The sequence below is a fragment of the Gallinula chloropus genome (genome assembly GCF_964237585.1).
Source record: "Gallinula chloropus genome assembly, chromosome: 1".
Taxonomy (NCBI): domain Eukaryota; kingdom Metazoa; phylum Chordata; class Aves; order Gruiformes; family Rallidae; genus Gallinula; species Gallinula chloropus.
The window spans coordinates 140,782,480-140,805,922 of NC_140085.1; the positions used below are offsets into that span (position 1 = coordinate 140,782,480).

Sequence of the window (23,443 nt, forward strand, 5' to 3'; positions counted from 1 at the left end):
TCAAGGCTATTTGTTGTGATAAAAGTGTATCTTAATACATGCTCTCAGGGAATATTTGTTATATAGCTCATTGAGAAACTCTGAGTGCAGTTCCTTTCTCTCCAGACTTCATCATGTACATGGAATGATTTTAAAATAGATAATCACCTGGATTTGACTCTTGCAAAATGTTGTAGTCAATGTTAGTTGTTACTGAGCATCTCACAACACCTGCTGGTATCTTGAGGGGAAAAAATATGAAAAGTTTGTTAAAACTAAAAGATTTTTTTTTTCCTAACAGGAGCCCTGGAGTCTGCAAAACACTGAGAATCAAGTGAAATAAGTAGGTGATTGTCAAGTTTTTATTTTGAATTTCATCCAGCAAGAGAAGCTGGTAGAAAATGCCACTTGGGAAGGGTCTGCAGCCTGTACTGAAAATGAAAGTGGATGAACTGGTTCTGTGTTGGTTGAGTCAGCCTGCAACTCAGCTGATGCTAAAGGACTGCTTGCAAAGAATCAAGAATGAGGAGAAAACAGAGGCTGGTGATGGAGATTCGGGAAATCGTAAAAATGAGAGAGTGACTAATAAAATTTCTAATCAAGGCATGTTAGGAGATATCAAAGTGCCATTGTTAACTTTAAGTCCTCCTCAACTTCCTGCTACTCATCCATTGGCAACTCCAGCCGGCCCGAGGAACGCTTCTAACATTAGAGCGACACGACGATCTTCAGGAAGCAAAGTGGTAAGTTTGTGTCATACTAAGACGTATTTGTTCAGATTTTGGGTTTCCGATAGTGGCAAATCATGTAAGTAATCAGCTTCCCCACAAGAGGGGTCTGGAGTGAAGCAGCAGCACTGCATATCGTATGTCTATGTGTGTTGGTGGTGCTATTGACTAGATGGCCTGAACTTCCAAGGGACTCTCTTGGTTCCTTCCAGCTCTGTTGCTTTTTATAAGCCATACGTGTCTGACAGAAAATGGAAAATTGCTTTCTATTTCCAATATTTTTTCCTCTTAGAGCAATATTGCCATTTAAAACAGCATCTTAAAAATTCCATATCCAGTACAGCTGATTAGATTTAGTATATCTACTCTGGTTTTGAGCTACAGTTTCAAACATCATACAGTACTGACCCGTGTTGCAGCTACTGTGTTTGCACATTGTTTGCTTCAGTGGGTGCAGCATAGATAAGGAAAAAACAAACCAAGTGATTTTTGCTTTCTGAAGTATTGCCTCTCCTGATTTTAATAAGACTAGAGCTAGTGGGTGTGTTGTGTTCCTTAGCAGGCATGAACAAACCAGAAGTGGTGGAAAAGCTAGAAATAGCCTTATAATAAAGTAGATTTCAGTAACCTCCTTGTGTCCTCTGAATAGTGTCCGATGTTGGGGCAGGCCCATCTTTAGAGATGGAGAATGAAAGAGAAATAATTCTAAGAGCCAAAACTTGGACAGAAAGGTCAGAAAGCTGTGACTAACCAGGTGTCATCATAAAATACATCTCACCTCTATATTTGAGGTTCAACAAGGGCAAGTGTAGAGTCCTGCACTTGGGACATAACAACGCTGTGCAGCACTACAGGCTTGGGGAAGAATGGCTAGAAAGCTGCCTGGCATAGAAGGACCTGGAGGTGTTGGTTGACTGCTGACTGAATATGAGTCAGCAGTTTGCCCAGGTGGGCAAGAAGGCCAATGGCATCTTGGCTTGTATCAGCAGCAGCATGGCCAGCAGGTCCAGGGAAGTGATTGTGCCCCTGTACTTGGCATTGATGAGGCTGCACCTCGAGTGCTGTGTTCAGTTCTGGGCTCCTTGCTACACAAAAGACAGTGACGTGCTGGAGCATGTCCAGAGAAGGGCAACCAGGCTGGTGAAGGGGCTGGAGAACAGGTCATATGAAGAGCAGCTGAGGGAACTGGGGATATTTAGCCTAGCAAAGAGGAAGCTGAGGGGAGACCTTATCACCTCACCTGAAATGAGGTTAGAGAGAGGTGGGTGTTGATATCTTCATCCAAGTGACAGGTGATAGGACAAGGGGGAATGGTCTCAAGCTGCATCAGGGTAGGTTCAGATTAGACATTAGGAAAAAATTCTTCACTGAAAGGTTATTGGGCACTGGAACTGGCTGCCCAGGAAGGTGGTTGGGTCACTGACCCTGGATGTGTTCAAAAGATGGGTAGATGAGGTGTTCAGGAAAATGGTTTAGTAGAGGACAGGTATGGTTGGACTCGATCGCAAAGGTCTTTTTCAACCTAGTCAGTCTGTGATACAAAGAAAATTCTAGCATTCTGTTGTATGTGGTAGCTTAAAAAGGCAAATTATTTTACTAAATAGATCACAATTGCTGGATACCTCATTTAACTTAATTTTGCCAGAGGTAACCCAAATCTGGTGTTGATGCTTCAGACACCATGCTTTCAATAGTGTGCTTGCCATCTAATTGTGGATAAAAGTAAAACCCTGTGTTTGTTTGCAGTATGTTGGTTAGCTTTTTTTATAACTGCCTTGACAAAAATATTCCTTTGTCTATTGATACCAAGCACTATTGTTAGTATAAGACTCAAAATTGGCTTCACTGAATCTGCATATTAACGAAGTAATTGTTTTGGTTCTGCATGGTACGTTCAGTGCTTTCTAAGAAGGTCTTGATTTATAATAGACAATGATGTCTATGCAAGAACTACATCCCTGACCCCAACCTCAGTGTGTTTTTTTTAAACTTGCAGCCTGTTTCATAAATTCTAAAACCAAAACTGGATAGAAAATGATGTATTGACTGATAAAGCTAAGCATTGCTTATGATCTGCCTTACATCAAACGAGTTGAGGCATGCTGTTTCTGCTGTAGTACTATAAATTCATACAACTTAATTATTAAATTGATTGGGCCTGTGCAAACCTTATGAAGTTCAGCAAGGACACATGCAAGGTCCTGCACAGTCCTTGTTATGAATACAGGCTGAGGGGATGATGTGATAGAGAGCAGCTCTGAGTAAAAGGACTTGGGGGTACTCATGGATGAGAAGCTGGACATGAGCCAACAATGTGCACTTGCAGCCCAGAAGGCCAACAGCATCACAAGAAGTGTGTCCAGCAGATCAAGAGGTGATTCTGCCCCCTACTCTGCTCTGGTGAGACCCCACCTGGAGTACTGCATCCAGCTCTGGAGCCCTCTACACAAGAAGGACAGGGATCTCTTGGAGAGGGTCCAGAGGAGGGCCACGAGGGTGATCAGAGGGCTGGAGCATCTCTCCTACAAAGACAGACTGAGAGAGTTGGACTTCTTCAGCCTGGAGAAGAGAAGGCTTAGGAGAGACCATATAATGGCCTTCCAATACCTGAAGGGCACCCTACAGGAAAGCTGGTGAGGGGCTGTTTGTAAGGGCATGTAGCAGTAGGACAAAGGGCAATGGTTTTTCAACTTAAGCAGGGTTAGTTTAGATTAGACATGAGAAAGAAGCTCCTCACCATGAAGGTGGTGAGATACTGGGACAGGTTGCCCAGAGAGGTGGTGTAGCCCCATCCCTGGAGACATTAAAGGTCAGGCTTGATGAAGCTCTGAGCAACCTGTTCTAAAGGTGTCCCTGCTTACTGCAGGGAGGTTGGACTAGATGGCCTTTAAATGTCCCTTCCAACCTGATGCATTCTATGAATAATGCTAGTAAGTCTTAAGTGGTGAGTCCCAGTTACATACTTTGTCTTACTCAATACACTGGCTAAGTAGCATGGTGTTCCAAGGAAACCTTCTGAAGTTTGTAATGGTAGAGAAGTTACAGCTGAGGATTCACTGAATTGTAGGGGTTGGAAGGGACCTCATGAGATCGAGTCCAACCCCCCTGCCAAAATAGGGTCCCTAGAACAGGTCACACAGGTCTTGATGGGTCTTGAATTCAGAGAAGGAGACTCCACAACCCCCCGGGCAGCCTGTGCCAAGGCTCTGTCACCCTCACTGTGAAAAAGTTCTTCCACATGTTGGTGTGGAACTTCCTGTGCTCCAACTTGAGGCCATTGCCCCTTGTCCTGTCCCCACAGGCCACTGAGAAGGGGCTGGCCATTTCCCCCTGTGTCCCACACTTGAAATATTTATAAACATTGATCAGGTCCCTGCTCAGTCTTCTCATGGCTGAGCAGCCCCAGTTCATTCAGCCTTTCCTCATAGGGGAGATGCTCCAGACCCTTAATCATCTTTGTAGCCCTTCTTTGGACTCTCTCCAGGAGATCCCTGTCCTTTTTAAACCAAGGAGCCCAGAATTGGACACAATACTCCAGGTAGGGCCTGACCAGGGCAGAGTAGAGGGGGAGGATCACCTCCTTTGACCTGCTGGCCACACTCCCCCTGATGCACCCCAGGATCCCATTGGCTCTCTTAGCCACCAGGGCACACTGCTGGCTCATGGCCAACCTGTCATCCACCAGGACCCCCAGGTCCTTCTCCACAGAGCTCCTCTCCAGCAGGTCATCCCCCAGCCTGTACTGATACAAATGGTTGTTCCTTCCCAGGTGCAAGACTCTACACTTGCTTTTGTTGAATCTCATCTGGTTTCTCCCTGCCCAGCTCTCCAGCCTGTCCAGGTCTCTCTGGATGGCAGCGCAGTGTTCCTGCGTGTCAGACACTCCTCTCAATGTTTGAGCTTTGGTTACTTCTTGTCTGTTATTTGTGTGTATTAAATGTGTATACTTACCTTTTTACTAACACTATGCCTACTGCTTTGCACTAAAATGTTTAATCTGAAGTGAAGTCCCCACTTCTTAGTTTCAAGATGTCACACTTTCAATCTAGTTTGTCTAGATAGACTTTACACATAGGTTAGAGTCCCTGTTATTTTAATCACTAACCAGACATCCCGGCATGACAACTTAAGGGTTTTTTTCTTTCTGTCCATGCCATTATATTTCCTGTTCTAGTGAAATCTGGCAAGTTAGATGCTCAGGTTACTGAGCATCAGATAAAAGCAAGCAAAGGAAGATTCCACTAAAAGCCACTGTTAGGCGATTTACTTGATTGCTAACACAGCTACTGTAACTTCTCTTCATGTGTCATGGTTGATCACTTTAGGTGGATCCCAGAACTAAGAACTAGAAGAGATTAATGGAAGAGTTAATGTTCTTTACTTAATTGGAATTTTTTGTATACTGCTGAGAGAGAACCTAGAGGGTTAGCTTGTTGGGTTTTATTGTGTTTGACAGAATTTGAGCAGGGGGAGAGTTCTAAGCAATAATAAATTTTTTGTGGGTTTATTACTGAGCTGCACTGAAACTTCATCTGAAAGTTTCCTAATCTTTAGGAAGTATAAATTACATTTGGAGCAGGCATCAGCTCTAAACTAGCAAGAGTGACATAACTGCACGTTCTGCTATGACAATGTATTTTCACAAGGAAAGCAAAATTTACCCCTCTTCCATCTCATACATCCATAAACTACCTACTGCAGTGTCAGAAGTAGTGCATCTGGCTTTGTATTTAATCATGGCTCACAAATTGAGCCACAGTGGTTTTTATCTACCTCATTTGAGTTCATATGAGGCCCTTGTCTTGTTTCTATAAGTCGAAGAAAATGTTTTGGCTTTTTCTTCTGTACTGTAGGTCAAGGAGTACAGATTTAAATTCTCTAAATATCCATCCTAGAAAATGGTAAAAGTTAATGTGTTTAACTCTGAGTCCCTGAGGGTGATACGGGGAGAGGGCTTTTACAGCCAACCATAAAGAGCTGGAGAATTATTTTTTTAGGACTACATAAGCCCACTTTGGGCATCTTATTAAACTGTTTCCTACCTACTGTATGTAGGAACTTTCATAATGTGGCATACAAGCAGGAAAGTCACTTTGGCAGGATACATCTTTAGTAATTCAGCTCAGTAATACTGCATTTGATTATGGATAAGGTTGCTGTGTACCTTTTCCTGTTTCTTAAGATGTTCCTGCAACTTTTTTTGAAGGACACTGAACAATAGAGCTGGTAACAGAAAGCTATCATCCTCATTTTATTTCTAGGTATAAGTATGATTATGTAGGAAACCACATCTTAATGTGGCTGGTTTCTAGGCTTGTTAGAAGAACACGTTTTGCAGAATGGGAAGTTTTCTTGGAATGCCAGACTTGAAACCAATTAAGTATTTAATCTCTAAGACCTTAAACGGTAGCATATGAGCAAAACAATGAGTGTTCTGACAGCAGCTGTTCAAGAGTGTTGTCATGATTTCAGCTGGGATAGAGATAACTTTTTTTCTAGCAGCTGGTGTAGTGCTGTGTGGTGGCTTTAGACTGAGAATCATGTTGATAACACACTGATGTTTTAGTTGTTGCCAGGCAGTCAAGGACTTCTCAGCTTCTCACACTGCCCTGCCAAGGGGAAGGTGGGGGCCCAACTGAGAAGCTGGGAGGCAGCACAGCCAGGACAGTGGACCCCAAGTGACCAAAGGGATATTCCATACCATATGACATCCTGCTCTGTATATAACTAGGGGGCAATGGCCAGGGGCTGTCTGGCCTCAGGAATTAGCTGAGCATCATCTCTGAGTGGTGAGCAATTGTTCTGTTCATCACTTGGTGATTATTCTTAATATTATCTTCCTTTCTTTCCTCTTAAACTGCATTTATCTTAAATCCACAAGTTTTCCCTTTTTCTTTCTCAATTGTCCCCTGTCCCACTGGGGGGGGGGGTGGGGGGGTGGGGGTGGGGGTGAGGCTGTTTTTGATGCCTGCTGAGTTAAACCACAGCAAGCATTAGAAGCACAGTGGCTGACAGCTATTGTATTCAAGGAGACCTATTCTCTTTTTCAGAGGTTAGCTTGTAAAGTTTGAGTTTTATGCAGAATTCAAAGTTGACATGTGCTTTTGCAAAAACGTTGTCTTGTCAGAGGAGAACTTGCTGTCCATCGCAACAGTTGAAACCCTCCACTGATTAGTGAGTCCAAAGCAGTTTCTCAGATAATGGAAGCACTGACATAGCCTTTATGGTATCAGTGAACACAAAGCTGAGGTATTTCAGAGAGGAATCTGTTCACCTGGACAAGGCTCTTAAAACGATGGCCTGGAAAAACAGTAATTCAGAATAAACTGGTGACTGAATCCACATGTTCGCTTAGAAATCCAGGCAGAACTCTACTATGACAATTCCCCTTATGGTGTGTTTTTGTGCAAGTGAAAACAAAACAGTGTTTGTGTAGGGAATGGTGTTGTGTTTTCTTTTCCTTTAGGGGGTGGTACTTCCCCTTCACTTGCACTGTGTTATACAGAGTGAGGTCAGTGTCTGACTTCATCCATTGTACAAACACTGTCACTGCAAAGTCCTGGTCATCTTCATTATGTGGCGTGAAGTACTTGCTAGGACTTGGTATTCTGCAAGTTGGCTGGTGCATTGTATATACTAGATGTATTAAAATAACAGAAAATCAGAGGCATAGAAAAATCCTAGTTTTAAGATGTTTAAGTCAAGTTTATCTTGAATATTTTGAAAGTATTGTTGTACAGAAAGGAAATTCTAGAGCTGTAATTTTCAAAGCTGAGAAGAAGCTGTCATGGCTTTCTTCTAACCTTTATCATTACTGTACATGGATTTAACAGTGTTGCTGGCACTCTAGATTATCTTAAGCATATGGGGTATACACAATTGTACCCTGTTCATCACATTGTCAGAAATGCCAGGCCCCAAGGCCTAAAAGATGCCGCAGGCAAGATGCTTAATCCTAACCAGCTGGTGTGCAAGGCATCTGGGGAAACAATTCACAGAATTCCCTATGGGCATTTTGGGGTGTGGTGGTGCAGAGAGAATGTGATATGATCTGTAGTACTTAAAGTTATTTTCCGTTTCTCGGCAGGGTCAGCCTTTGATACAAAGGCACTTCTTGCACTGGCTTCTGTAGATCTGCTTGATAAGCATACTGTTTCTGCCTGTTATCCTGTGGCAACTATTAAGGCTCCTTGTCCTGTATTTCTGTAATTAGTATTTTTTTAACCACTTTACTATATTGCCATATAGTGCTTTTTTAGCAATAACATTCTTGCCAAATTCTTGTTACTGGTTACTGTGAATTGACTGGTACTACTAGAATGTATCTGAGTTCAAAGGGAGACTAGAATGAAACCTTTTAACATTGACAGAAATTGGAGCATAGTAACACTTGCTTGTTCCAAAAAGCAACAATTAAGTAGTTCTGTGGACTTGAGTTACAGGGTAGCTAGGCGTATAGTGCATCCTTTAGACCAGTGGTGGGCTGTCTCCATGTCCTGCAGGTATGCTCTAAGGTTTTTGGGGGGACCACCTTCTACCAGGAAGGAGAGACAGGATGTTTGTAAAACATCAGAAAAGTAAGAGGAGGGACAGTGTTTGAATCCTGACAGTTTTCACTTACCAAACTTTGATGTCAGCCTTGTTATTTCAAGTGTCTAGCCTTACTTACATGCTGCTGCGTCTTTGTATACCTTAACTTCTAGCAGTGTTACCTGAGCTATACTTGCATTGCAAAGTAGATCATGCTGCATGGGACCGAGTGTGGTCTAGCACACAGCTCCCTAACTCTGAATTATGCAAAGCTAGTGCTGAGTGCTGTGTCCCATTGCTGAGTGGGGAGGCTGGTGGACTTGGCTTCCAACTCAAGCCCGTGACTTAAAGGCAGACTGTAAATAACCTGGTATCAAACTGATGTACTTCTGTGATGATAACAGGGTACAGATGTCAGCACAAATGTGCGCACAGTAGAGGTCCTTCTATGGTGCCAACACAGGAAGGACAGCCAGAAGTTGGTATTAAGGTCTGGAAGAGTGCAGCTATAGGTGTTCCTAGAAAATCATTATTAGTTTCAAGTGTGGTGAAATAATAGTACTTGGCATAAGCAGCACTGGTAGTTTGTTGCATTGTCCTTAAGCTTTGCTGTACTGAATAGCTTGGAACAGAGGAATCATTGTTCTGATTGGAGAACCAGCTATTCATTTTATGTGCTCCTTGTTCTAACTGCATCTTATGCCCTGGGACATAAGTATTACACTTAGTAGTATTAATTCTGTTTACACATTGTGCTTTGTTAGACAAAATAGTGGTTTCTTGCCCTCTTTCAAAGTGAAGATATTTCTGTCCTACTGGAAACTCATCAATACGTACCGCATCCACTCTTAAAAGCTTTGGCACATCCAGTCCTGGAAAAAAATCAGAATTATACACAGTTTTTTCAAATTTAAAGTTCACTGGAATCCCTATACAGGACAAAATCAAATATCTTGATAAAATTTATTAATTGCAGACACTCTCCTGTGTGAGTAGCTGCAAAGAAGCAAAAAACAAAATCATAGCTGTTAGAGATGGTTACTTCCATTTGTTTCTATGCCCAGTCTTTCAAAACATTTAAGCTTAATTACATCTTTACATCAGTCACTTAAACAGTTCATTCTTTTTAACAGGTGGTCAGTCTGAGAGGAAATTAGATACTGATATAGAGGAGAGAGCTTTTCTTTTTTCCTTCCGTGATGCTTGAGAACCCATCTTACTTTTCTGAGAATATCTTGATGTTCTCTACTGTTACTCTGTCAGCAAGAAATAAGCTTGAGGCTACAAGTGTGCATGAGCTTAATTCAGTACAAAACAATTAATGCAGTTCATCCAGTGAACTAGCTTGTCCACCCATAGGCCTAATCAGTGGCTGCACAGAATTTTTCAGCAAACAATGTTAATGAGAAAAATCTACAAAACACCAGTTGTGGTAGTATATAGCTGATTCTTACAAATTTAGAGGCCTTGCACACACAGCTGTCTCAAAAGATTCAAAGAAAGGTAGGCACTAAAATTTGCAGTGGTTTAAGATAAGTTAAGTGTTCTCGTAATTTTCTGAAGTCCACAGCAAACAATTACTAAATTTAATGTTTTAACTGTGGTATAATATGTAAATAACTCCTTTGTGTTGTGTTGGATTAGTGTGGTGTTTTTTGTCTTCAAGTTAACCAGATGGAACAAATGTCTTGATAGATAAAATTAGATTGCATTCTGCCAACAACAGGTAAAACTTTAAATGGGTCCATATAAAGCTAACCAGTGATCAAGAGATGTTTAAGTGTGTTCTACTTCATGTTAGATGTGCCCCTTTGGTGTAACCATCTATATTCTATATTAAAAAAAAATCTAGAAACCATAGAGGCACCCATGTACCATTCCTTGATCTCTGGTACTTGGAGGGGTAATGGGCTCTTTAGGATGTTGGGATATGTGTTTAATAACTTTGTGTGTACTGCTTATTTTTGTTCCATATGGAAGGTAGCCTTAGCTGATTGTTCTATGTAGATCTTACTAAAGACTGCCTCACTTCAAGCAACAAATGAGATGAGCTGGAAGACTTGAAGGAGACTTTCACAACACTTACGTACATCTATATGCAAGGAGAATGTGAGAAAATAGTTTGAGTAGGTGATGAGGGAAACATGGTAATACCATGAACAAGGTTTGACTGGTCTTTCTTGACACTATATTGAGAAAGGAAGGCTTGTGGAGCTAACAAAATGGCCTCACTCTATCTGTTTTTAGACTTCAGGAGAACAAGAAAAGTAATTTCTAAACAGTTTTAGAAGCTAGATTTGCACTGATAAAAGTATTCTAGATTTTTGTAAACATTTTCACTTGTTATGATCCTCACTGATATATTGTAAAGTAATCCTTATCCTTGTGGCATACTTCATTGACTAAGAAATTGATGGGCTAGACTTTTCATACTTTTGTCTACTAATAAACTTGGTGAATAATCATTTACAACGTACTTCTGGGAAGTCTTCTGTTGTAACTTAGTGGTTTTTTTAAAAATCTGAGTTTTGTCTAGCTTGCTCTTAACACTCTAAGGAAGACCTCCGAACATTTTGACTAAGGACTTATTTATCAAATACCAAATATAGTCTGAGTATTTTGAAAGAGCTTCTAGAATGTTTGAGAAAATTCACATCAAGGCTTCCAATGGCAGAGGAAGTTACTGGTCAAGAGTACTGTTGTTTTTCTGGCGATGTGTCTGTGTGGTTGTGCCCCTGAGTTGTCTTACTGCTTCATGCACAGTGGTTGCCCCTTTAGTTATCACCCTGGAAGCTAAAGTTCAGTTGGCTACCAGTGGTCTGCTGCTGTGCTCTGCCTCTTTCTTTGCTTTGTCCTTTGTCACTTTAACCTCCTTGCAAGTTTAGAAGTGTGTGACTTTTCATTTAGGTCTACAGAAACCAGTAGTTTGTTGCCTCTCCATATTAGCTGATGAATCAGCACAGTAGTATTAGTTCAAGAGTAAATATCTAAAGAAGTTCTATCAGAAATACCACTGTTGATTGGTAAATGATAATTTGCAGTCCTGCGGACTGACTTGTAGGACAAAATCTGTTACCTTAATCTTCCCAATTTGTTGGGTTTGCTTTAAGATCTTTGGAGAGAAAATGTCAAGTGAAAGCATGAGCAAGAAGCTGTCCTGCAGCTGTCACTGACTCAGAATTATTGTCTTGTGATTTCAGGGACTAAATTACATGTTGTGTTAGCCTGTGATGCTGGAATTAAAGTAGTGGTTGTACTTTCATACACCAATCATTCTAGTTTTGGAAATGATGAAACTCCAAGATACAAATGTGATTTTGAAAGGATTAATTGAAAACTCAGTTCATGTCAAAATGATGAAGCACTGAACAGCTGGTGCAATGTTTAAGTTGCTGGACAGTTATAAAACATTGTAATTCATGTTCCTTATACTAGATTACTCTGTCAGTTTCTAAATAAGGTGACACAAGGTAAATCATACCAATCTAGAAATGACTAAACATCTGAAATGACTTGTATGACTTTAAAAAGTTGCATAATGCATAACATTAGGCTCTGTTATAAAAGCTGGAAAAAGTCCCAGTGGCATTCTGAATCAGCCTGAACTGATCCTTCATTTCAGATTACTCTGCTATTCAGAGGCTTACCTTGGTAAAATTATAAATGTGCATGTTGTGGCACTGTAGCTTCTTCTGTGGGTGGGCTCTGTAGCCTCATGGATGAGCTAAAATGTAAAACCCCAGCATCTAATTAAAACAAGTGTGTCTTAAATGTGTGTAATCCATAGTAGAAATTTTTCTTAGGTCTTTCTATGTTTAATAGCTACCTCAGCAGCAATATAGGTGTGCCTGATGATCTAGTGAATAGGATTATCTGAAGATAATGAATGGTAAATTGGTTCCATCTGTAGAGCACCATTATAGGAACTTTTTTCCATTAAAACTCAGTTTATGTTATATGCAAATAAATTAATGTAAACTGACATCTTCCTAAGATGGCAAAGAACATGAGGATTGTTCTGACAGGAATATAAACCACCCATTAACTGTCAGGTTTCAGTTTTATAGTATCTAGTGTTGACGCTTGCTGAAGGTAGCCTGCCAGGCGCAGTTGGCAATCTGAAAAGGCCCGTGCGATGCCTTTGGAGTCCAGGCAGTGTAGTCATAGCAAGGTGACATGTATCGTATCTTGCTTCTAATCTGATAACAGCCCATGGCATGGTAGACATACATGGCATTCTTCTGGTAATGCACAGAGAATCTGATCAGCCCCTCTTTCCTAGGCTACCAATGTGACCACTTATTCTCACATCTAACTTGTGTCTTTTTATTTGCTGTCTTGCTTCCTTAAAAATTCTGGATTCTCCCAGCAGCTGTGGAAGGAGCCTCCAGGCATTTTTCTGTCTAACCCCAAGAGTACTGGAAAACTGAAATATCATTAGAGAAGGCAAGTATGTGCAAGTCTTCCATGTTTTTTGTTTGCATGCTCTATGGGGGAGGTATTGCATCTTCCAAAAAAAGTGCATCTAGACCCAGATTCATATTAACTTATTTCCAAGGCTAAAGGATTGGTTTCTCCATATGAAGGTAGGTGTCTTGACTACACAGTGACAACATCAGTCAGTTCGCTGTACTATGTTAATACCCAGCTACCCAAACTGGTTATAAGTTATGACCAAAACAACTTGATTTCTTCTGTGACTTAGACATTGTAGCCTTCATCTCCCTTGTACATTTTGTCAAGGTACTACTGAAAAATGAGTGACTCTCAGCTAAAGGAGAGTTAGGGATAAATAGTGATGTTTTGATACCGTGTTTAGCTCACAAGTATGTTTTTTTACTCTCTTCTCATACAGAGAAGTTAGAAATGGGAAGTTACTAGCAAGAAGCAAGCTAGGTAATGGTCTGAAGAACTAAAACTGGTTCATATCTGGGTGGATGAAGGGAGAGCAGTGGATGTGGTTTACCTTGACTTCAGTAATGCTTTTGACACTGTCTCCATCATCCTCATAGCATCATCCCTTGCCCTCATGAAGCATCCTCGTAGGCAAGCTTTGGAAGTGTATAGTGAGGTGGGCTGAGAACTGACTGAATGGCAGAGCTCAGAGGGTTGTGATAAGTGGTGCAGAATCAAGTTGGAGGCCTGTAATGTGTGGTGTGCCCCAGGGGTCAGTGCTCGATCTGGTCATGTTCAACATATTTATCAGTGGCCTGGATGAGGGGATAGAGTGTACCCTCAGCAAATTGCTGATGGTATTAAACTGGGGGGAGTGGCTGATACACCAGAAGGCTGTGGTGCCCTTCAGCTAGATCTGAACAGGCTAGAGAGTTGGACAGAGAGGAAATAAAGTTCAACAAGGGCAAGTGTAGGGTCCTGCACCAAGGGAGGAATAACCCCAAGCACCAGTACAGGTTAGCAGCTGACCTGCTGGGAAGCAGCGCTGCAGAGAAGACCCAGGGAGTCCTGGTGGAGAAAAAAGTTATCAGTGAGCCAGTAGTGTGCCCCAGTGATGTCCTGGGGTGCATTAAAAGCATGGCCAGCAGCTTGAGGGAAGTTGTCTTTCCCCTCTACTTTGTCATAGTGAGGTCACATCTGGAGTGCTGTGTTCAGTTCTGGGCTTCCCAGGTCAAGAAAGACAGGTAACTGCTGGAGAGAATCTAGTGGAGGGCTACAGGTTGATTGGGGGACTGGAGTATCCATCATGAGGAATGGCTGAGAGAGCTGGGGCTGTTGGAGAAGACTGAGAGGGGATATCATCAATGCTTATAATATCTAAAGGGTGGATGTCTAGAGGATGAGTCCAGCCTCTTTTCAGTGGTGCCCAGTGACAGGACAAAGAGCACAAGGCACAAACTGGAACATGGGAAGTTCCATCTGAGCATGAGGAAGAACTTCTTTACTCTGAGTGTGGCAAACACTGGGACAGGCTGCCCAAAGAGGTTGTGGAGTCTTCTCCAGGGGGGTTCAAAACTTGCCTGGATGTGATATGGTGCAACCTGCTCTAGGTCATCCTGCTTGAGTAGGGGGATTGGACTAAATGATCTCCAGAGGTCCTTCCAACCCCACCTCCGTTCTGTGATTCTATGAAAACTAATTGTTTGGGATCCTGTTAAATCCCTTTTCCTACCTATCAGGGTAGACTTCAACCTTGTGCAACCTTGTCCATCTCAGGATAGAGCCAGGCTTTTTGGGAAATGAAAAGAAAAAATCAATGCTTGTGATTTCAGTATTGACAAATCAGTATCAGTGGGTTTTCTCCCCACCACTGAGTGGGTCACCTTGCCAACAGATGTTAATATTCTTGATTGCTTAGTTTATATGGTTAAAAAGCAGATTTTTCTACGTACTGCAGTCTCCTGAGAAGGGAACATCTTGCTTATGGCTCGTCATAAGGTGACTACTTGGACAACTGAGACTTTAGTCCATTGCTATATAGAGGTTTCCCCTGCAAAGGCCTTTTTGAAGACTCAAGCAAGAATTTTGGAATCCTTTCCAAAGAGAAGCACTATTCTTGGTTCATTTGTTTGGACTGTGTCAACACTGGGCATTATATATAATGCTAAGCAGAAAGGTGCTGCAGCTGCTACCAAACCTGCCTAAGCTGTGTTTTCTTACTTTGTAGATCACAAAACAAAAATCTGAGGTGAATGTTGCCTTCTAATCTTCCCCCTTGGTTTTCACGGACTATCACTGCTCTGCAGGATTAAAGATCTGCAGACTAGGGTAAATAATGCATCTACTTAACAAGCATCATGCTTACTGATGTGTGATGTTGCTTACATCTGCTATTACCCAATATTTTTTTGCATAGATTGGGTTAGATTTGTTAGAAGTTCAGTCTGACTGTGGAGCTTTGGCTTGAGTTGGGATCCAAATAATTACCAATCCACTAATTATTATGTAAATAATGGGACATATGTAGTTCCAGCATATTTCAGTAGATCAAAGACCGGGTATGGACTATCTGGTCTAGAAATAACTCCTAATATTAATTAATGGTCAAAGTCTAGTTGCTAACTTTTTGATGATTGAGGAGAGGATAACGTAGGCAGCGTTTCAGGGCTTTTTGTATTGTTTGCTTGTTTAACCGGTCTAGCAAAGAATTGCTATGCTCATTTGCCTGTCTACTAGCATACTAGGATAACTTCTTTGTTTTTCTCACCTCATAGTAGCTGTATTTTACTTGGCATCATGAGCTGCATTTTTTATGTCTACCTGAACTGCTTGCTTTTACTAATGGTGTCTTTTTTCAACTGTAAACAACTGAAACATATCTTTAGCAGTAAGTTGGTGATGCTGTTTCATCTTTTTTCTATATTGATCAAGATGCTACCTTCTCTTAACCTCTCTGTTTTGCCTCTCACTGATCAGTTACTTTTGGGAAGGGTCACACTCGTTGCATAACCCCTTAGTCAGCTGTTGTGGAGATAACAGTTCTCTTTTCCTTGTTAACCCAAGACTGTGGAAGCTTTCTGTAATGCCTGGATGCTTTTTCTCCTAAAGACTTGAGGTCAATTCCCCACCCTCTTAAGACTTTAAATCTCAGTAGATGCTTTTGCAAAGAACCTGCATTTTTGTAAGGCAAACTTAGGGGTTTTCAGGCATTCTTCAGGTTTGTGTTTCCTTCATGTTACCCAAGGTATTAGTGATACTCATTTTTCTCACTTGAATACTTCTGTGTTACAGACACGTAACTATTTCACCGTCCTTGTGTACGGTCAGGTCTCTGTTAAAGCAACAAAATCTTTAGTCACAGTCCCTTGAGTTAGATCCATTCATAGCGTGTATCTTTAGCTTTGGAAGGAAGCTCTGAGCACGCAGCCTCCCCTCTGTTTATCCAGCTAATAATAAGCTGCCAGGACACTTGAACAGTTTCATGGCCAGCATCCAGCCCTTCACCCAGGAAAGGATTCTGCTATAGCTTTCACTGGAGAGAATTCAGATTTAGAATAAATGTAACACTATACCTGAACACTCCTAGTTCAAGCTGGATAGACGCTGACTTTCCCTTTCCCCTGTGGTTAATTCATGACTGGGAAGGTTAACACACATCTTAGCCACATTGCCTTACAAGTGCTTATATTTCTTTTAAATGTGGCAATACAAAACACCTTTTCTGTTTAAGTGGTGGGAAGGAGGTGATTGGTAAATGCCAGTGTACTATTGCAACTAAAGGCTCAGTTGTGTGTAGATTCTTCATATATTGCAACCCATCAACTTTTGACAACCGCACTGCATACAGGTATGGAAATGACTTCTGGGTTTGAAACCAGTCTAGTGACAACAGTGTTAAAATGATTGGGCTAACAATGAGATTGACTTTACTTCACTGCCTCAGGCAGATGTTACATTATGACAAGGAAATACAGAATATTCAAAACACTGAACAAAATATGCTGGTTAACTCCTGGTTAACTCCTGGCAGACTTTGAGCTGTTTGAAAACGGAGGGGAAATGTGCAGCTTTTCCCAAACTGGAGTTCAGAACACTGATTTCTTACTAAGGCTCCTTCAGCAGCTTCAGGTGAGCTGGAGCTTCAGTTGTTTAAGTTCTCCATGTGGCAATCAGTCCCCTTAATGGCATACTGTAAGCCACATCAAACAACACTGTGAATGTGGTAGTGAATGGGAGCGCATCAGCTGGTAAAAAGGGGGTGAAAATAGAAAGCAATTTAGGTGAGAAGATACCTTTCCTTACTTTTAAGTCCTATTTTGCCTATCCTGAAATTCAATCTGCCTTGCAATACAACCTTCCTGACCTTCCCCAAACATCTTGGTCTAGAATGGGTATCTGCTGCCAGAGCAGGATTCTTCTCCTACACTTAACACCTCGGTCCTTAGGCTCAGGTTCCAGGCATGCTGCTGTTGTGTACTGCACACCCAGCTCCCCGCTGGCTTCCCTGTGGCCGAAGGGTTATCGCAGGTTGGTTGATTTGATCTTCCTAAAAGACAGTGAGTGATGGCCAGTTTTGCTCGATGCAGTTTGATAGTCTGGTCATGCCAAGCACAACATGTCTGACTCTGGCCTTGTCAATTCCTTTCTTGTTCTCCCACTTCCGAAAGAAATGAATATCATCTTAACAAGTTGCAGTGAAGAAGCAGGTAGGGAAAAACTGCAGACTAAATTAAAATCAAGAAAACAGGCTTTCTGTCACTTGCTTTCTAACAGCGTGTGGTGAACTAAAAAAAATGCAATTAAGACAAATCATGTTTGACTAGTGCTTTTTCCTCTAAATCTTATGAGGATGTTTGCTGTTGGGTTACAATACATTGTTGCATGACAGAATGACTATGAATGGCTGAACAGGGCTAAAGATTATACATAACAGTGTGGGGGTGAAATAATGCAGTCCAGTAAGAAATCTCCAACTTAATGGTGAAAGAGTTAATTTAGTGTTTCTTGGGCTGTGTACATCTTTGTGTAATCAAGAAAGAGGCCTTATTTAAAGCATAAGGGATGAAAACAGAGTCAGACTGTCCAGATCTTTCCTTTTATGCTGTTAGTAACTAAGATTGTACATGACAAGGTACAGATAATAAATAGGTAATGTACCAATGTCTTAGAATTTGGGGTGCCAAGGGTTCACAGCTTGAATTGGAATAGCAAGAGTTGCCATACCCGTAGCTCTACTGGTGGTATTTAGAAAATAAATTAAAAGTTTTAAAAATTAATCAGAATAGCAGCATTTGTTAAAGATATGCTATAGTCAAGGTATACCTATTTGCTATGTGAAAACTTTACCACTTCTCAATTAGAGTACCTAAAACTGTAGAAGAGGAAGGACAGAAGGTCGCTTTAATTCCCACAAAAGCTTATCAGATTTCTGTTTCTGGGAAGCAGATTGCTGTGGACTAAAACATGGCCTTACCCCTCCCTAAAATGTATTTGAAATTCAATGAACTGAAAATAGGGTGGTAGCTGACTTTAGCTTAAGTGCTACTGGAATGTGTTGGGTATGCAATCTAGTACATGTATGTTAATGTTTACAAAACTCCTCAATCCTCAACTTTCTTCAGATTTTGTTATTTGTATTTCTAATGCAGCTTTTCTGTAAACATAAGTTAAAACTACATTTCATTGTGGTAACATTTGCCTCACTTTTGCTACTGCTTTCTGCCTTAGGATCTGAATTACGAGATTCGTGCAACACAGTAATTTAAAGCTACATGAATGTAAAAAAAAAAAGCTATTTCATGAAACTCTGTGAGCCACTCTGAAAGTTTCTCTGCAGCTTTTTCTGTTGTTTCCTTCATTTTCCCAGCGTAATAGGGTTCCTTCTAAAGAACCGAAGTTTAAAAGGAACTTAATTGCTATGTAATAAGCCTTATCCTTGGGTGAGGTACTTCATTGAAGCTAGACAGTGAGTGTTTTGTGACAGAAGGAAAAGCTGAGGGGGATGGGGGGAGGAGGAGGAGGAAGAAGCTACAAAATGACCACGGCTGGCCTCTCTGCATTCCTGTAAGGCTTGCTTTTTTAAAATTGGAAGCTGCTTTTATAGATGCTCCTCCAAACAGGTTTGTTTTTTTCCATACTGTCCCACTTAGACTCTGGAATGCGTGTACGAAAGGGCAGGCCCCCGAAGTGACTTTCCAATCTGTTTTTGCGATTCCAGCCAAGTTCCCTTTAATGTATGGAGCAGGCGAAGCTGAGCTGACTCTCTTATAATATCACGGAACTCGGGTGCAGCTGCTGCTTTAAGTGGCACTGTGTGATAATACAACAGCTCTGCTATTTACTGGGACTCGAGTGCCTGGACTGGCACACAGAGACATTATATGAAATCCGAAAGCATGAGGATAAAGGAGATTTCTTTGCGGCAAGATCCTGATCTAAGAAAGGAGTTGGCATTGCTAGCTCGAGGATGTGACTTTGTTTTACCTTCTAGATTCAAGAAGAGACTGAAAGCTTTTCAGCAGGTCCAGGTTTGTCATCCACTTCTTATACCATTAAATTCTTATTGTCAGTTGTACCTTCCTAACCTCATGAATTGCAGGAAAGAATATGCAAGTTCTTCCTCAGCTAGGAGGAGTTCGATAGTCCATTCCATAGATGATGGTTTTTCTGTGCTTTTTAAGAAGACTCTACAGGTAGTTTTCAGCAAGCAAAAAGCGAGGAGAGCTTACTGAACCATGTAGCATGGATAAAGTTATGTTTGCACAGAGGCATATGCAGTGGAAACTCGGTGTGCTTAATGCTGTTAGACTTTTAAAGACTGTTCTCCTTCATGTGCGTAATCAGAATCAGCATGTGTCTCCCTGGGGGTTTTAATTTGCCTTTTATTGAAGCTGTGCATATAAAATGCTGGGCTGTAACTTCACTAACTCAAGTATACTATGTTGAAAGGTGTTTTCATACTTACATGATGATCCTGAATTCCTCTAGATTATGTTTATTTTGGACTTTGTATTTGGATGAGATCAGCTGTTGGCTACAGGGCTTGCACATGTGCTTTGCAGTTTTGCAGCAGTGAGTTAAATCCACCATTTTAAAGTGAGGTCATAATTAAGAATTGAAACACTTGACGTGTATAATAGTAAAACTACTGGGAGTAAATGCTCGCAGAGATTATATTTTGGGAGGAAAGGGAATGTACACCTGTTTTTATTGGGGAAATTGAAAGTTGGTATTTCCTCAAACACACTTAGCTTTAAGGCTTTTGGTGGTACATGAAAGCATTCATGTCGTCCTTACCTCGTCCTCACTTCTAATTCATGTACTAAAGGTATATCAGTGATGGTATGTATGATGTGGGTATTTTACACTTTTTTTTAATCAAGGAAAATTTAGCAGTTGACTAAAAATTGTATTATGTTAGCATTTATGGCTTTTACAATCATTCTAATTATAGCCTGCTGCTTGATTTTTGCATTCAGCACACTAGTGTCCCTTTCAGGTGACCTTCAAGAGAGGGTCATAGAGCCCTATGACCCCAAAAATCTGTTAGCCTTTGTTTGCTATGTTATTACTTCAAATTTGTTTCAGCAGAGCTATATAAGCAGTGTCTATTCTTTTGTGTAAAGCTGAACACAAGTGCTGACCCAACCGGTTTATGCCATTCAGCATTGACTTGTGAACGAAAGGATTTTATGACTTGAATGTGGAACTGGAGAGAGAGAAAGAAGGAAACTTCTTGACCTGAGACAGCAGGAAAAGAAAATACTATTTCAATCACCTGCAAAGAGTGATATTGGTTACTATTTAAAGGCACCTCAGAGCATGAGGCAAGTTGAGGCTAGCCATGGCATCCCATCATAAACACACTCTTACCTTGTGCAGCACCCTTTAACTTCATATCTTCCCTTTGACAGTCACATCACTTGTACTTTTACAGGACTTTTTATGTGGAGCTAGAAAACATTTCAATGTAGAAAGGTGAAGCATATCTGTAAGCAATTAATTCAGAAAACAGCTTCTCTAATCTGTAGGAGGCTTTTTGTTTAGTGTGCTGCTGGCTATAAACTTGCAATACAGTCAATGAACAAATATTTTTTTGTTTTTAACCAGGCTTGTCCTTCTTGGGTCAGTGGTAGTTGTGGTATAACATATGTTAAACCCCACCTGCTACAGACAAAACTGTGTGGGCAAAAGAGACTTAACATTTTATATCACATTGAGTAGAGACACATCAAACTTTAGTTTTGTATTCCTTTTATCTGAGGTCCCTTTTTAAAAGTGTACTTCACTTCAACCTCGGGACTTTAAGGAAATGTCTTTGAAAATACCTTAAACCGAAATGAGTGCTGATAACTGTTGGTTATAGAAAATGGACATTCCTTACCTGACATTTAATGTTAATTTCAAGTTGTCCTGGTAGGTTATGTGCATTTTAAAGAATAGCTATTCAGCACCTACATAATCTTTGAGGAAACTTCATTTTGACTGCTTAGAGCTTTTGTAGAATAATTTGAATATTTTTGAAAATTTCTCTCATTTGAGTTAACGAGCTGCATTGCCATTGGAGTTTACAACCTCCTATACCACTAGTAATAACTCAGGCAGAACAGTTCATGAATATGATGTAAAAACAGAATGCTAAAATCAAGCAGAAATAGAATGCAGTCTGTTTTTTCTATACTTTCATTGCTTTTTGTACTGTGTTTATTCTATAGCTTGTTAAACAAATGGCAGATCCTCCTTAAAAGGCTTGGTGCTATTAAAGCTAGCCTCTTAAAATGAAAAAAAAAAAAAAGAATAATGGTGTGGATGGTGAGGTAACATATGGCTTAACATCAGCTCTGAGTTGGGTTGGAGGGACTGGGTCTTCCACAGGCTGAAGGAATTCAAAGGCAGGGCTCTTTGCTTGGAGCGGTGTAAGCAATCTGTGTGGGTAATCCCCTCTGTTTTGGAAGGGGTGTTCACTGGAGTGTAGCAAATCAAGTTTCATGAAAACCTTTAAATAGACAGCCCATAGTGAGGTGGGTGGCTCTGGAAAGTGGTGGAGCAGGCTGTTTCTCAGTGGTTGCATTTATTAATGAAAACTGATAAAACTGAGCAAAATAAGGCTTTCTTATTTTCCAGTGAGATCAGTTTCTCAAAAGGAAGATAAAATAATATGTGACTGAAATACTGTCTCTTACTTTGGGGAACTCAATTTTTTAATAGATAACTCTGCATAAAACTCAGTAGAACTTCAGCCTGTCTCCTGATCTTGGTCGTAAGAAGGACCCTCCTTAAGTAATTTTAACTCCTACAGACTATAGTGAACTGGAAACTCAGTACTTTGAAGAGGCACTGTGCCCACCTTGCTCATCTATGTCTCTGAAATTCTAGAAGGAGAAGATACTAGCACCGTGTCAGACATATTGGCAACTTAAAGATGTGAACTGAGAGGCTTATTACCTGCCGATAGTGGAGCAGTTTGCTTTACTCAACAGCAGGGGACATCCCTACCTGTCAGAGCTGGGATTATAAGCATCCATTACCCAGGCTATGTGCAGAAAGTGTGTCTGAAGTCAGAAACAAAGGAACAGAATAAAATACATCTGTGTACAGTGACATACCGATGTTACTTAGTGTTAGCTAAACTGGGAAAATGGGGGGGGTGGAATTCTACTTAGGGGCCAGGTCATAAAATCATAGAATGGTCTGGGTTGGAAGGGACCCCAAGGATCATAGAGCTCCAACCCCCCTGCCACAGGCAGGGACACCAACCTCAGGCCTGGATCTACACAAGGTTGCCCAGGGCCCCACCCAACCTGATCTCCTCCAGGGATGGGGCATCCACCATCTCTCTGGGCAGCCTGTTCCAGCACCTCACCACTCTCTCTGTAAAAAAACTTCCCCCTAATATCTAATCTAAACCTTCCCTCCTTTAGCTTTAGTCCATTCCCCCTTGTCTTGCCATTATCTACCCTTTTAAAAAGCTGATTCCCCTCCTGTTTCTCTGCTCCCTTCAGGTACTGGGAGGCTGCAATTAGGTCCCCCCACAGCCTTCTCTTCTCCAGGCTGAACAAGCCCAGCTCCCCCAGCCTCTCTTTGTAGGGGAGGTGCTCCAGCCCTCTGATCATCTTTGTGGCCCTTCTCTGAACCCTCTCCAGCAGTTCTACATCTTTCTTGTATTGGGGGCCCCAGATCTGGACACAGGACTCCAGATGGGGCCTCATGAGGGCAGAGTAGAGAGGGACAATCACTCCCCTGTCCCTGCTGGCCACCCCTCTTCTGATGGAGCCCAGGATACCATTGGCCTGTTGCAAACCAAATGAGTTTTGAATTTGAACTTGAAAACTAGGTTTTCTCCAAGTCAAACCTGTGTTAATGTGATCATTGAAAAAAAAACATTTTAAAAAAGAAAAGTTGTTCTAAGTTTTTAATCAATCCCATGAATGTCAGGGGCAGAACTAAGTGCTGGTGTATTTCCCAGTACTTTAACTGCATCCTACCTTTAGCTGCCGTTACTACTTGGTGATTCCCGTAGTTGTGTATGTCACACCTCAGCGTGGAAATGGAGAGCTGCTGGTTCCGTGTCCACCTGTTAACGATACTGAATGCCTGAGGCGAGCTATTTATGTCAGCTCCATCAGAACTATTTCTTCGACTTCTCCAGTACCCCAGCAGATTGGCTTTCCTTCCAAGTGAGTTTTAGACATCGGTGCCTCTTGATCGCTTCTGTGCTCCTCTGTTACTGGAAAAGCCTCAAACGCTTGCAACAAGTTCAAGACAGTATAATGCATGCAGAGCCTGTGGGGGCTGGTTGTGTGGTTGTGCTG

The 23,443-nt window shown here is 41.4% G+C and overlaps 1 protein-coding gene across 1 annotated transcript in view; it reads left to right on the forward strand.

The window, feature by feature from the left end:
• Positions 1-380: 380 nt before the first annotated feature.
• PPP2R3B (protein phosphatase 2 regulatory subunit B''beta) overlaps positions 381-23,443 on the forward strand; it is a gene marked incomplete at its 5' end in the record, with an annotated part of 55,683 nt that continues 32,620 nt past the window's right edge. Inside the window, one exon of the mRNA XM_084260596.1 lies at positions 381-722. Within this exon, the coding sequence (XP_084116722.1) occupies positions 381-722 (342 nt within the window). The remainder of the gene's footprint in view (positions 723-23,443) is intronic.